Raw genomic sequence first — 15,448 nt, 5'->3', positions numbered from 1 at the left:
CATACACAGTCACCTTTACAGTCACATAAATAAACATACTGTAAAGTAATATAGACTCTCTCTCCCACACACACAGTTTTTAAAGAAAACCACCGAACAGTGAAAATAATGCCTGCAACTTGTTAAATGATGACGATGATCTGCTGTGCCATAAATTGGATTAAATTTTGTATTTTAAATTCATTTAGCTATGTTTATGCATAAACAATGCTTAATTAAAGCAAAAAAATTTTTAAAAAATTGAAACATACATATGATTGACTAAAAATAGGCTGTAATCAAATGTCAAACAGCAAGAAACTGTGATATGATTTTTAAAATAAATATATTTAAAATAATCGTGATAGAGTAAAGCCGCAAAATAAGAAGCACAAGGTTGCGAGGCATGACTGTTAAACAATTTATTGTTATAATGACGTCACCTTGCTCTCTGGGCTTCCATCTCTTCTGAGATCGGTCCATTTTGGGCTTGACGCTGCACAGCTGGACCTGGAAAGGAGGAAACAGATGAGGTGAAATTGAGCCTAAAAATCACTAATAAGCACTGAAAAAACCCGAAAACACTGACAGTGAATTCAAGTCAATTCGACATATGTAATCAAACTTTGAGGTTGAATAATAGCGCTGCAGTGTGATGCATTTTAAGAAAAATAATAGCCACAGCAAAACAGTAGGTGTGCATGTTTTGACACCTTTTTTTTTTTTTGTGAGTAGCTGTTCAGAAGTAGAAGAGTTGTCTACCCAAACAAATACATAGCATCATAACATCAGTCGCACACTAGCTGTCCACTCCTGCATGAAACATGCATGCTACAACCAGGAAAGGCATTCAAAAGTCAACATCATGCATATATTGACAGACGAGGTAGTGAGGTAGTCCACCTACATGCCATGCTGAAGAAGAGGAAGCGGCTGTAGCAGACACAGAGGCACTGACAGAACCATTCCCTGTTAACTACCATAGCTTGCCTACACCTGCCCTCAAACCTCCTCCATCACTTCACCTGACCCCCTCCCCCTACATCGGGCTAAATACGGGATCATCTGTCATGGCGCTGTAACGCAAACCTTCAGGCAGCAGAAGTGCAGCGAGCACTGGGATCATGTTCCAAAAAGGTTGTGTTCATTTAAACAGTCAGTGGTGACTCTGCATGAGGTGCAGTAGGGAAGTGAGCCACCAGATGGCGTACCTAGAGGTCGTACATTTCGGAATGGACCAAAGTTATCCATTAAAATATAGGACCCTAACAATGCACAAAATGTCCAATGCCCGCTCACACTTTGAGCCAGCATCAGAGGATTACATCTTCAGGCCAGGGGGGGAATCCTTCGAAAAGGGTTAATAGGAGGAGACAAAAAACGTGAAAAGAGAAGACAATAAACAACATTGGTTTATGTGAATGGACAAACCAATGTTAACATGTAACTGTGTGCGTGTGTTTATGTGAATGGAGAGACTAAGGTTTGCATTATGTGTCAATATGAATGGGCATACAAACATCCACGTTATGTGTCTATGTGAATGGAAAAACACTAATAACGTGTAAATGTGCTTGTACAGCCGCCCTTCTCGGTCAGATCCTCCGCTACAGAAGCTCACTCCTGGGACGTGGAACGTCACCTCACTTGGGGTAAGGAGCCTAAGCGGGTGCGCGAAGTGAAGAAGTCCCGGTTGCATTTAGTCGGACTAACTTTGACGCACAGCAAAGGCTCTGGAACCAATCCACTCCAGAGGGGCTGAACTCTCTTCCACTCTGGCGTTGCAGGCTCAGAGCCTATATGTTGGAGTTCAACCCAGTAGACGAGAGGGGAGTTACCCTCCGCCTTCAGGTGGGGGGACGGGTCCTGACTGCTGTTTGCTGCGTAAGCACCCACCCTTTTTGGATTTGCTAGAGGGAGTACTGGAAAGTGCTCTCCCAGGTGATTCCCTTGTTCTGATGGGGCACTTCAACGCTCACATTGGCCATGACAGTAAAACCTGGAGAGCTGGATTGGAATAATCGGTCATCCGGACCTAAACACTTAGTGAACTTCTGTGCTCGTCACAGATTATACATACCGTTCACCATGTTCAAACATAAGGGTGTCCATATGCTCACTTGGCACCAGGACACCCTAAGCCGCAGTTCGATGATTGACTTTGTGGTTGTGTCATCGGATTTGCGGTCTCACATTTTGGACACTTGGGTGAAAAGAAAGGCGGAGTTTCAGTCGAACACCACCAGATGGTGAGTTGGCTCAGATGGTGGGGGAAGATGCCGGTCAGCCCTGGTACACCTAAATACATTGTGAGGGTCTGCTGGGAACGTCTAGCAGAGTCTCCCATCAGAGAGAGTTTCAAATCCCACCTCCGGAAGAATTTCAAACATGTCACGGGTGAGGTGCTGAACATTGAGTCCAAGTGGACCACGTTCCGGGCCTCTTCTGTCAAAGCAGCCGATCGGAGATGTGCCGCAAGGTCGTTGGTCCCTGTTGTGGCGGTAATCCCAAAACCCACTGGTGGATACTAGAGGCGAGGGATGCCGTCAAGCTGAAGAAGGAGTCCCATCGGGTCCTTTTGGGCTGTGGTACTCCAGAGGCAGCGGACAGGTACCGTCAGACTACGCGGCTTCCAGCTTTGGCGGGCAAAGAACAACAACTCGGACATGGGAGGAGTTGAGGAAAGCCATGGAAAACGACAAGCAATTTTGGACCACCATTCGCCACCTCAGGAGGGGGAAGCAGTGCACTGTCAACAACGTGTATGGTGGGGACGATGTGCTGCTGACCTCGACTCTGGATGTTGTAGATCGGTGGAGGGAATAATTTGAAAACCTCCGTAATCCCACGTACATGTCTTTTTATGAAGAAGCAATGCCTGGGGGATCTGTGGTGGGCTCTCCCATTTCTGGGGTTGATTGCCGAGGCAGTTAAAAAGTTCCTTGGTGGCAGGGCCCCGGGGGTGAATGAGATCCGCCTGGAGTTCCTAAAGACTCTGGATGTTGTGGGGTCGTTTTGGTTGACGAGACTCTGCAGCATTGCGTGGACAACGGTGGCGGTGTCTCTGGATTGGCAGACCGGGGTGGTGGTTCCTGTCTTTAAGAAGGGAAACCAGAGGGTGTGCTCCAACTATCATGGGATCACACTGCTCAGCCTTCCTGGAAAGGTCTATCAAGGGGTACTGGAGAGGAGGCTATGCCGAATAGTCGAACCCCGGATTCAGGAGGAGCAGTATGGTTTTCTTGCTGGTCGTGCAACTGTGGACCAGCTCTACACTCTCAGCAGAATCCTTGAGGATGCATGGAAGTTTGCCCAACCAGTCTACATGTGCTTTGTGGACTTGGAGAAGGCATTTGATCGTGTCCCTCGTGAAGTCCTGTGTGGAATGCTCAGAGAGTATGGTGTACTGGACTGCCTAATTGTGGCAATAATCTCCCTGTATGATCGGTGTCCAAGCTTAGTCCACATTGCCAGCAGTAAGTCGGACCCGTTTCCAGTGAAGTTTGGACTCCGCTAAGGCTGCCCTTTGTCACTGATTCTGTTCATAACATTTATGGACATAACCTCTCGGCACAGTCAGGGCGTTGACGAGACCAGTTTTGGTGGCTGCAGGATAAGGTGTTTGCTTTTTGCAGACAATGTGGTTCTGCTGGCTTCATCTAGCCAGAATCTTCAACTCTCACTGGATCGGTTTGCAGCCGAGTGTTAAGCGACTGGGATAAGAATCAGTGCCTCCAAATCTGAGTCCATGGTTCTCACCCAGAAAAGGGTGGAGTGCCATCTCCGGCTTGGGGAGGAGATCTTGCCCCAAGTGGAGAAGTTCAAGTACCTCGGAGTCTTGTTCACTAGTGTGGGAAGAGTGTGTCGGGAAATCGACAGGTGTATCGGTGCGGCATCTGTAGTGATGCGGCCCCTGTATCGATCCGTAGTGGTGAGGAATTTTTTTCCAGATATACAATCCAGCAGTCTTTCCAGGTTTCAAAGACCTCCTGCACTCTGCTGCTCCTACGCAAGATGATTATGGACACATACATGAATTTATTTAGGTAGAAAAAAAGAGAAATCTAGGATTAATGCCTGACTTTGACATGCTCTTATTGGCCTAAGACCCTATACTATACAGTAGTGGTTCTTAAACTCCGTAAACTTCTAAACTAGTATATTTAATATTTTGGCCTCTGTAACATTAAAGACAATTAGAACAGTAACACTGTGTTTAAATATAGGAAAATAAATTAACTAAGTGATTTTTTTGGCGTACGACTAGATGGAGCATTGCGTGGACAACGGTTGAGAATCACTGCTATACAGTACTCCACTATACTGTACCTTGGTTTTAAATGACATCAAATCCGGCTTACGGTACACTCATTAAATACACGTGATGGTCAAGCTGCCCCTGTTCTCAATGGGTACCTGGCGCCATTTAGCCTTTCTCGTCTGCATGGCTGTAGACGCAAAGTTAAATCATGAAATGCAACCTTATCCGAGAAAAAACGATGCGTATTATTCCGGTAGAGTCTTGATACCAATTTCCTTGACACAGCCACACACAAATAAGTTATAGACCTCCATGTTTTTCCAAGTTTCCATCTGTTTGGTTGTGGCGTCTGGAGCACAAGATAGTTCGACATGTCTGGGAACGCAACCGACGGATAATCCTTGATATCACATGACAAATTTTTTCATAAAGTATAGGAATACACTCATCATGTAGTACTGTTGTACTCCTTAATGCTCACAGTTTGCACTCCTAACCACTAGAGGGAGTAGTATCTGTTTAGGTCAGACATGGTAATGTTAATAAGAATGGAGAAACTGGTGTTTACATGTTGGAATGTGAATGGACATACTAATGTTAACATTATGTTGGAATGTGAATGGACATACTAATGTTAACATTATGTTGGAATGTGAATGGAAATGTGAATGGACACCCTAATTTTAACATTTGTGTGAATGGACATACTAATGTTAACATTAAGTGTGAATGTCAATGGACACAATAATGTCAGTATATTTGTGTGAATGGACATACAAATGTTAACATTACGTATGAACGTGAAGGGACATACTAATGTTAAAGGCCTACTGAAATGAATTTTTTTTATTTAAACGGGGATAGCAGATCCATTCTATGTGTCATACTTGATAATTTCGCGATATTGCCATATTTTTGCTGAAAGGATTTAGTATAGAACAACGACGATAAAGTTCGCAACTTTTGGTCTCTGATAAAAAAAAGCCTTGCCCCTACCGGAAGTAGCGTGACGACACCGGAGGAAAGGCTGCTCACATTTTCCTATTGTTTACACCAGCAGCGAGAGAGATTCGGACCGAGAAAGCGACGATTACCCCATTAATTTGAGCGAGGAGGAAAGATTCGTGGATGAGGAACGTAAAAGTGAAGGACTAGCGTGCAGTGCAGAATGTATCTTTTTTCGCTCTGACCGTAACTTAGGTAAAAGGGCTCATTGGATTCCACACTCTCTCCTTTTTCTATTGTGGATCACGGATTTGTATTTTAAACCACCTCGGATACTATATCCTCTTGAAAATGAGAGTCGAGAACGCGAAATGGACATTCACAGTGACTTTTATCTCCACGACAATACATCGGCGAAACACTTTAGCTACTGAGCTAACGTGATAGCATCGGGCTCAAATGCAGATATAAACAAAATAAATAAATCCCCGACTGGAAGGATGGACAGAAAATCAACAATACTATTAAACCCTGGACATGTAAATACACGGTTAATGCTTTCCAGCATGGCGAAGATTAACAATGCTGTTGCTAACGACGCCATTGAAGCTAACTTAGCAACCGGACCTCACAGAGCTATGACAAAAACATTAGCGCTCCACCTACGCCAGCCAGCCCTCATCTGCTCATCAACACCCGTGCTCACCTGCGTTCCAGCGATCGACGGAAGGACGAAGGACTTCACCCGATCATCCGTGCGGTCGGCTGCTAGCGTCGGCTAGCGCGTCTGCTATCCAAGTAAGTCCTCCTGGTTGTGTTGCTACAGCCAGCCGCTAATACACCGATCCCACCTACAACTTTCTTCTTTGCAGTCTCCATTGTTCATTAAACAAATTGCAAAAGATTCACCAACACAGATGTCCAGAATACTGTGGAATTTTGAGATGAAAACAGAGCTTTTTGTATTGGATTCAACGGGCTCCGAATACTTCAGCTTCCACTGTTGACGTCACGCGCATACGTCGTCATATCGGAACGTTTTCAGCCGGAAGTTTGCCGGGAAATTTAAAATTGCACTTTATAAGTTAACCCGGCCGTATTGGCATGTGTTGCAATGTTAAGATTTCATCATTAATGTATAAACTATCAGACTGCGTGGTCGGTAGTAGTGGATTTCAGTAGGCCTTTAACATTGCGTATGAACGTAAATGGACATACTTATGTTAACATCCTGTTAGAATGGGAATGGATACACTAATGTTAATAATAAGTGTACATGTCAATGGACACAGTAATGCAGGGGTGGCCAACCAGTCAGAGAACAATAGCCACAATTTTTACTGTTACCGCAAAGAGCCACATCATACACATAGGTACATGAACATCACCCCACCCCTTCCTCACACACACACACACACACAAACGCACATGCACACGCACACACACACACACACACACACACACACACACACACACACACACACACACACACACACACACACACACACACACACACACACACACACACACACACACACACACACACACACACACACACACAAACATTTTGCTTAGCCAGATTTATTGTAAATGTCACAAACCAGCATGATACTGACATAAATTGACTCCCTCAGTAAGACCACAGGCCAGTCAATTTCAACAATGAACATTGTGTGCACTGTCTCACACAGACAAACTCCCAGTTCAACCACGTCCAAGACGCTGAAGATTTGAAGCTGTGAAATGTGCGAATGACGCCTGACATATAAGGCAAATGGACTCTCATTCCTGTAAGCAAAAATTTTACTTAAATAAATATTGAACGTCTTAAAGTGATATTTATTTCCAAGTCGGAAAAACGATTAAAGTCCGGTTGTATTTTCGTTTGTTGCCATCACATAATCACCGCATTCTCGCTTGTTCGTCCGTGTAAATGGGCGTATATTGACCATCCAATCTAAAGCTGAAATATTACCACAACAGGACATTTGGCTTTGTAATCATATTCTTTTCCCCCTAATTTTTGTTACTTTGAAGCACTTCTGATAGGCGAGTGGCGAGTCGTGTGACTAGACATTCTACTGTTAACGTTTGTGTGAATGTGAAATGACACACTAATGTTAACATATTTGTGTGTTAATGGACACACAAATGTTAAGTGCGGAAGGGTATGTTTGTATATGAATGAACAGACCAATGTTTATATTAAGTGAGTGTGTGTGTTTGTGTGTGTGTGTGTGTGTGTGTGTGCGTGCGTGTGTGTGTGTGTGTGTGTGTGTGCGTGTGTGTGTGTGAAAGGACAAAATTATGTTTATGTGTCAAACTGAATGTATAGAGATTGATGATTTGTTGCATGTCAGTACCAACAGACAGACAGATACTCACAGTGTGTGTAGTGAGTGACTATAGACATTATACTGTTAACATATTGTGTGAATGTGAAATGACACACTAATGTTAACATATTTGTGTGTGAATGGACATACAATAATTAAGTGTGGAAGGGTATGTTTGCATATGAATGAACAGACCAATGTTTACATTGAGTGAGTGAGGGTGTGTGTGTGTGTGTGTGTGTGTGTGTGCGTGTGTGTGTGTGTGTGTGTGTGTGCGTGTGCGTGTGCGTGCAAAAGGACAAAATGATGTTAATGTGTCAAACTGAATGTAGAGATGGATGTTTTGTTGCATGTCTGTACCAACAGACAGACAGATACTCACAGTATGTGTATGTGGATTGACGTTGATATTATACTGTACTGTATGTCTGTATGAAAGGACGGACAGGTTTTTGCATTGTGCGTGTACATATGTTAATTGAGATACATACCATATTATGTGTATGTGACTAAACAGAGAGATATTTATACCTTGTGCCTTTGTGACTGGAGAAACATACATTTGTGTATTGGCCTTTACAGAAACAGGTGGAGCACATTGAAAGTGTAGAATGAGATCCTCAGCTATGTTTGTGTCCCTCTTGTGTTATTAGGTCAGATGAAAAGCTGCACTATCTATGTGCTACATCCAAGAGAGATCTTCTCAATGACTCCTTCTAATTACGAGGCTGGAGGGAGAGGACAGCAGGGGGAGACAAACTGCTGCTCGTATAATGCAATAACAAGCACCAACATGGCCCCAAGACATAATGGTTACAAGGACCCACCTCCATCCTGAGCGCTGAGCACGTTGAGGGCAAAGAGCATGGCGTTGGAAAAGGTGGTGGCCTCCTCCTTGCTGGCAAAGTTGAGGCCGTAGACCTGCCGGGCGTCCCGCCATTGGTGGAATGTGGGCGTGGCCTGGTTGTATTTGAGGCCCTTCACGATGGAATAGTTGATGACCACCTGGAACAGAGTACAGCACATCCGAGCATATGAATTATTGTGCGTCTGTATGTGAATGGACAGACATACTTTTACACATCGTGTGTGCTGTGTATAAAGCCAGTCAAATTTTAGACACACTTTCACATTCTGTGTGAAAGCTTTTCACTGGCACTTTATGTGAATGGACAGACAGATGTTTGTATTTGTCTATTTCATGTGTCAGTGTGAATAAACATACAAGTGTGCATAAAAATGTTAACATTATGCGAGAATAAGTGATGGTGCATGTAGTGACCAATGTATGCATGTTTTAATGTGAATGGACATACACATGTTAACAGTATGTTGTAAATGCGATTGGACATGGAAATGTTTACATTGTTATGAAAGTATTATTGTAGCAAAATTATTTGCAAACGTGTATCTCAATCTGTGCGCGTGTAATCCAATTCACATCTGTGTACTGTGTGTGTCCGTATATCAATCCGTGTGTGTGTAATCAGATCCACATGTGTGTGTTTTAAGATGTCTGTCTGTATTTTGATTGGCGTGGGTGTAAAAAAACAAAACGTGTGTGTGCGTATTTTGATATGTGTGAAGCAGGAACCAATGTTGGCGTTAACACACTTTTTGTGTCTTTTTACGCTTTGAAATCAGAAAGGATGCGCATTTTCGAAAGCATTTTTACAGACAGAGCATTCTTCGCGTTTTTATTGGTCGTCTTCAAAGAAATGAACTTTCCGGTACAATTTTTAAAAATGTAAAAAAAAATTAAGTAGTATTTTTAAAAATACTATTAAAATAAAATAAAACATAACAAAAGTGAAATAAATAAGCTTACAGGTGAAATGTAATTTAGAAAAAAGTTGCTATGTTGATTGATAAAGCAAAGCTGTTTTTTTTTCTTTAAAACTGTCATTGCTCGAAACATAATATTGAATCAAAATCTATGTTTTTATGAATTATTGACTTATCCAAGGCTCCGATTACTTCACATCAAATATTCCACTTTGAAAAAAAAAAATTGTGGAAGATTTTGCATATTTGGTGTGTTTGCCATAAAAAAACTGTTTTCTTTGACAAAAAGGGCATAAAACAAACAAAAAAAACAACAACATAAAAACACAAACAAACAAAAATTAGAATTGACCGATAGATCTGAAGTTGACGTAGACTCTAGAGATCTAAGCATTAGATAAATAATGTATGTAAGCCCTGACACACGATTATAATAATTTCATGACCGAAGCAAAAACATTTGTATACTTTTATACTGAAATAAATACACCACCAACTTATTAAATACAAATATAGAAAAAACTACCGGCAGCGGTAAAGTTTAGATCCATGAAGGAAAGAAGAAAGTGAATGAATGTTTATAACTAAATAAATTTACATATGCATAAACATTTGTTTTCTTTTGTATTATTTTTTTTTAATGAATTAAGTAACGTTTATGATAACCGTTTCCTAAAACACAATATAGAATGTGAAATATAACTGTATAATGCATACATTTATCATTTGTTTTCAAAACGGTTACAAAAAAGTGGGACCCCAAAAATTTAGTGCGGGACCCCATTTTTATGACTGATGGGGACCCCATTTTGAAAATTCCTAGCGCCAACACTGAGGAACCTTCTATTGGCTCTTGTTTTACATGCATTAGTACACAGACATGTGAATTGGATTACACATACACACAGATTGAGATACGCGCTTGCTAATAATTTTGCAACAATAATACTTCCATACATTATGTATTTATGTGAAGGGACGGGCACATTTCAACAGTGTGTTGGAAACATGATTGGATATACAAATGTTGACAGTATGTATTTATGTGAATAGACATACAATTGTTAACAGTGTGTTGGAAATGTTTTTCAACATACAGAACTTTACATAATGTATTTTTGTGACTAAACATATAAATGTAAATGTGTGTGTGTGTGTGTGTGAAAGGAAATGTGTATGCATATATGTGAAGATAGAGAGGGATGTTTTCTCATGTCTGTACGAATTTACCGACAAATGTTCACATTATGTGTATGGACATTAATATTATATCTTGGCATTGTGTGTCTATGTGAAACGACAGACGTGTGTGTGTGTGTGTGTGTGTGTGTGTGTAGAGTGACAGATTTTTACTACATGTGTATGTGAATGGAGAGATAGGTTACATGATGTGTATGTGAATGAACAGAGAGATAATTACGTGTCTGTGAATGGACAGACAGATGTTTGCATTATATGTATGTGAATGGAGACACTTTACATTGTGTGTATATGTGGAATAATATATCGATTTGTGTTCTGTGTTTCCTTGTGTCGCTTGAGTGCATGTTAGATGTTCTTTGACCTGCTGGTCCTGCAGCTTGACGCCGACCACTCTAAAGGTGTTGTTGCCCGTGTTGTGGTAGATGTTGATGCGGCTGAACCCCTGCTGGCCCGGCTTGATGGGCACCCACTTCTTGCTGGTGTCGTCGTAAACCATGACGGAGGCCCGCGCCTGGCAGATGCTTTGTTCACTGTGGAGGACACAGACAAGCACACACAATTAAGACTTTTTAATGATCTCGGCCTCACTCATGAACATGAACCTCCTAACTAAGCACAGCATGTTTGTTTTGAAGGCTGCCCTGTAAGCAAGTTTGATTAATGAGCAACAAAACAGCTTAACGAGGGTCTTTTAGATGTGGCGGCTGCATGCGCTCTACTCCTGCTTCCTGTGTTTATGTAATGTTAGGCTAATCATCTCCTGGTTCTGGTAAAAAAAATTAATAATGAGCATTGTTCCATTAGGTACACAATGAGGGCCAAACATGAGAAAAGAAATCTACACCATAGTATCCCATAATTTCAGTAGCAGTCACAAACATTTTTTAAATTTGGTCTCATAGTATTACAACCATATTCTCACTATTTTCATTTATTTGGTTAAAGCATGCAGTCGTCTTAAAAATATTTTATTCTCATAAAAATATTTTTTTTTTTATCAAATCAAAATACTAACTTTTTCTGTACTCCTATGACTTTATTCTTCTAAAAATTAGAATGTTATCTTCAAAATATAAATATATTATTCTCATTAAATCATATAGTGATACATTATTGATCCTTTGCAGGAAATCACTTTGCTACAAAAGCCACAATTAGACGTTATAGTACGAATAAGAATAAAAAACGTTTAAGTAAAAAATAAAAGAAACATCCATCCATTTTCTACCGCTTGTCCCTTTGTGTATCAATATTGTGCAATCAGAATATATATATATATATATATATATATATATATATATATATATATATATATATATATATATATATATATATATATATATATATATATATATATATATATATATATATATATATATAAGTATATACATTTATAAATTAAATTATTCCCAATTTACATATCCCCCTTAGAATCACAAGATTGAATTTATTATTATGGAATTAAAACTTTAGTCACACAAAATATTTTCTGCTTTACATTATAACATTATTTTGTAAATGTTCTTGTAAAATGACGACTTGATTCCCATACAATTATGTCTTTTAATTACATATGTATTATAGTAATATTACTTTTTATCCCCTTATACAATTAAGGGAAACTTTTTTATCATAATATTTTTGGGGTAAGGATTCTCGTAAAACTGTGATGAAGTTTATAGTCATATGAACGCAAGTTCTTGTAAATTCGACCATTTATTAATTGAAATGGTGTTCAGACCAACCATTATTAGAAATGACAAACACTTCTACAACCACACTAATGAATGGTTACATCATAACACTCAGCCATAACCTTTTTGCAATGGCAGTTTTTAAGACGTTTCTCCTCTTATTGGGTTGCCTCAGTGTACCTAATAAAGTGGCTAATGTGTGTGTGAAGTCTTTGACTCTCTCGCTCCTCCTCAAATACATTCTTCTTCTTCTTCGAGTCTTTTCTGACGCAGCTTTTTAGCTTTGCCTTGAGGGTCCGTCATCTAATTTTAGCTTGGCAGGGAGGCAAAGACACAGATGGGACTTTGCTCGTTAATCTCATTTGCAAGTCAAAAATTGTTTCTCTGTCTTGTGTTTTGTTCCCAGACTCATCGTTTTTCGTATAATTCCATTCAATTTAGATCTTTTTTGGAGTTTATGTCTATTGTGGGGTGACAAGGGGCACCAGTGTCGGCTGAGATAAACACAGTCAGATGGGAAAACGTATACAGACAACGCTGTTGGCCCCACACGCACACATACTCATTTACAATGTCAGCAGATTGTATGTGGATCAGACACTTAGTGTAAAATTGATTAGCATGCCAGAGGTACTGACATATTTGTGCAAACTGTATTTGAAAAGTCTTTTATGCTTTTGCAAACAAGGACTAATTATGTCACAGAATTGATTCAATGCAGTTTGTCTTATTGCTGTTTGTAATAGTTTGGTTACCCTAACCCACCTAATAAAACTCAAAATAGATTAGATTATCTGTAGTGAATTTGGGGATAGGTTGATTGGCAACACTAAATTGGCCCTAGTGTGTGAATGTTGTCTGTCTATCTGTGTTGGCCCTGCGATGAGGTGGCGACTTGTCCGCTTTCCACCCATGTGCAGCTGGGATTGGCTCCCGGACCCCCCGTAACCCCGAAAGTGACAAGCGGTAGAAAATGGATGGATGGATGGAAAACATGACAATTGCAGTATCACATTTCAGTTTGTACGGGACGCCACTGAAAGCAATACAATAAAAGGTCAACGAAAAAGTTCAACATAAATGTCCTGCAATAATATGACTCAAAAACCACACATTTGAGAATTCAAACCATAATTATGTGCATGTTTTTACTTCTTTTTGTTTTTTTGTTCAAGTGATAAGTCATAAAGATGAACAGTGATGATAACCATAAAACAATGACATAGGAAAAGGTCTGGGAGCAATACGGTTCAATAAATATTTTTGACATACAAATCTTTTTTTCCGCATAAATTATAATTTTATGTTTTCATATACTCCTACACTATTTTTTAATTATAGCAATATCTGCAAAGTACCACTCGGGGACAAGTGGTAAAAGCTGAATCGCTTTTTAAAAATTTAAATTTTACTATACAGTATTTGTGTAAGTAGATTCAATTACCCCAAAAGAACATATAATTTAGTAAGAAGTGGACGCCACTAAAAACAATACAGTGGAACCCTCTGAGTCAAACACCTGTAAAAGTTGTACAACTAAATCACATTTCTTGCAAACATATGACTAAAAAGTAAAAAATTAGGGAATTACATTTTTTAAATGTAATTAAAGTACCAGTGATGGTCACACACACACTAGGTGTGGCGAAATTATCCTCTGGATTTGACCCATCACCCTTGTTCACCCCCTGGGAGGTGAGGGGAGCAGTGGGCAGCAGTGGTGGTCACGCCTGTGAATCATTTTTGGTGATTTAACCCCCAATTCCAACCCTTGATGCTGAGTGTTAAGCAGGGAGGTAATGGCTCCCATTTTTATAGTCTTTGGTATGACTCGGCCGGGGTTTGAACTCACGACCTACCGAACTCAGGGCGGACATGCTAACAACTAGGCCACTGAGTACCATCATCATATGTGTGGTTTCTTTTTATTTGGCTTTTTTTGATGTGTTTTTATTTGTGATGCCACCACCAGAAGGGCACAAGTGATGGCAAAGAGAAAAAGTGTGACGATAACAACAGAAATCGAACCCAAGCAGCATTAATGTTTTACCAGACACATTTCAGGGGAAAAAACAATTCAAAGCTTGCACCTTCATGTGTGTCTTGTACTTCTTTTTTAGAGTTGTTTCATGTGTGTGTGAGACAATAACCATATAACTTGGAGTGAAAGTATTTTTTGAACATAACACACTTTTTTTTTTGTTATAATATACTACTAAGTGACAGTATTACTCTTCCTGTTCATGTGTCTAAGCTTCTTCAAAGGGTGATTTACTTTTTTCAACATTTTATAAAGTTAAGTTATTTTTTACGCTTGTAAATGTTACTTAATACATTGATTGTCCGATAACTAAGATTTTGTGATGCATTAATTGTTTTTTCAGAGGTTCCACTGCATAAACATAATAAACAGCTAATTGTTAGCCAGCAGCTACCACCTGCTCCTGGTCAAAAGAGGCCTTAAAGGATACAAAATAATCATTTACATTTTTAAACGTGACAAAACTGCCCCCAAAGAGAATAATTAGTATTAGTACAAAACTGACTCTAATCTCAGTTACCTTGGTAAGTATGTATGTCACATAATGTTGCGGTACAAGCGGTGATGTTGCACACACTCACAAACACACGCGGCAGCGGCGCAGCGACGTGTTTATAATTCATTTTCTTTATTTAACTTGTCGACTTGGTTAAACTTTAGATGCAGCTTCTCGGCAACTGGCAGAGAATGTCGGAGAAAAGTCCCCGCAGCAGCAGTAACATGAATAAATGAGGGTCCTGTGCTAAAAGAGGAAGCAGCAGGAAGAAGGCGGGTCCAAGGAGAGGACACACACACGCGCGCGCAGACACACTTTTACACAAACAGAGTAACGTGCAGTTTGAATTGGCGCATGCCACCCTCGTTTTAAAATATGAATTACTTCTCCATAGGACATGAATTAATCAGGCACTTCTGAATATGTCTTAACACACACACACACACACACACACACACACACACACACACACACACACACACACACACTGCTTTCACCCTTGCTGAATTGTGACAAGGGAGGAACCACAGAGTCGAACACGAGTTCACTATTGTGCATAACGAACTACGACGCTCTGGAAGTAATATGTTTACGAACACCAAACGTGAGTTGCATCTATCATCTCCCTCACTTGTTTGCACCATTTTTGAGAGAAGAGTTCCTCAAATGCTCGCTTTTGAAGTTGCAGTTTTCCATACACAAAAAAAA

At 40.2% G+C, this 15,448-nt stretch overlaps 1 protein-coding gene across 7 annotated transcripts in view; it reads right to left on the bottom strand.

The window, feature by feature from the left end:
* The window catches only part of evlb (Enah/Vasp-like b), a 118,955-nt gene that overhangs the window by 18,764 nt on the left and 84,743 nt on the right, over positions 1-15,448 (bottom strand). For all 7 annotated transcript variants that reach the window (XM_062044987.1, XM_062044985.1, XM_062044984.1 and 4 more), the window contains 3 exons: positions 10,871-11,039; positions 8,349-8,526; positions 423-489 (listed from right to left, as the gene is read on the bottom strand). In XM_062044987.1, the coding sequence (XP_061900971.1) occupies positions 423-489; positions 8,349-8,526; positions 10,871-11,005 (380 nt within the window). In that variant the 5' untranslated portion in view covers positions 11,006-11,039. The remainder of the gene's footprint in view (positions 1-422; positions 490-8,348; positions 8,527-10,870; positions 11,040-15,448) is intronic.

Source organism: Entelurus aequoreus, linkage group LG04 (assembly GCF_033978785.1).
Source record: "Entelurus aequoreus isolate RoL-2023_Sb linkage group LG04, RoL_Eaeq_v1.1, whole genome shotgun sequence".
Lineage (NCBI taxonomy): Eukaryota > Metazoa > Chordata > Actinopteri > Syngnathiformes > Syngnathidae > Entelurus > Entelurus aequoreus.
This window is presented reverse-complemented; position numbering and strand designations above follow the sequence as displayed.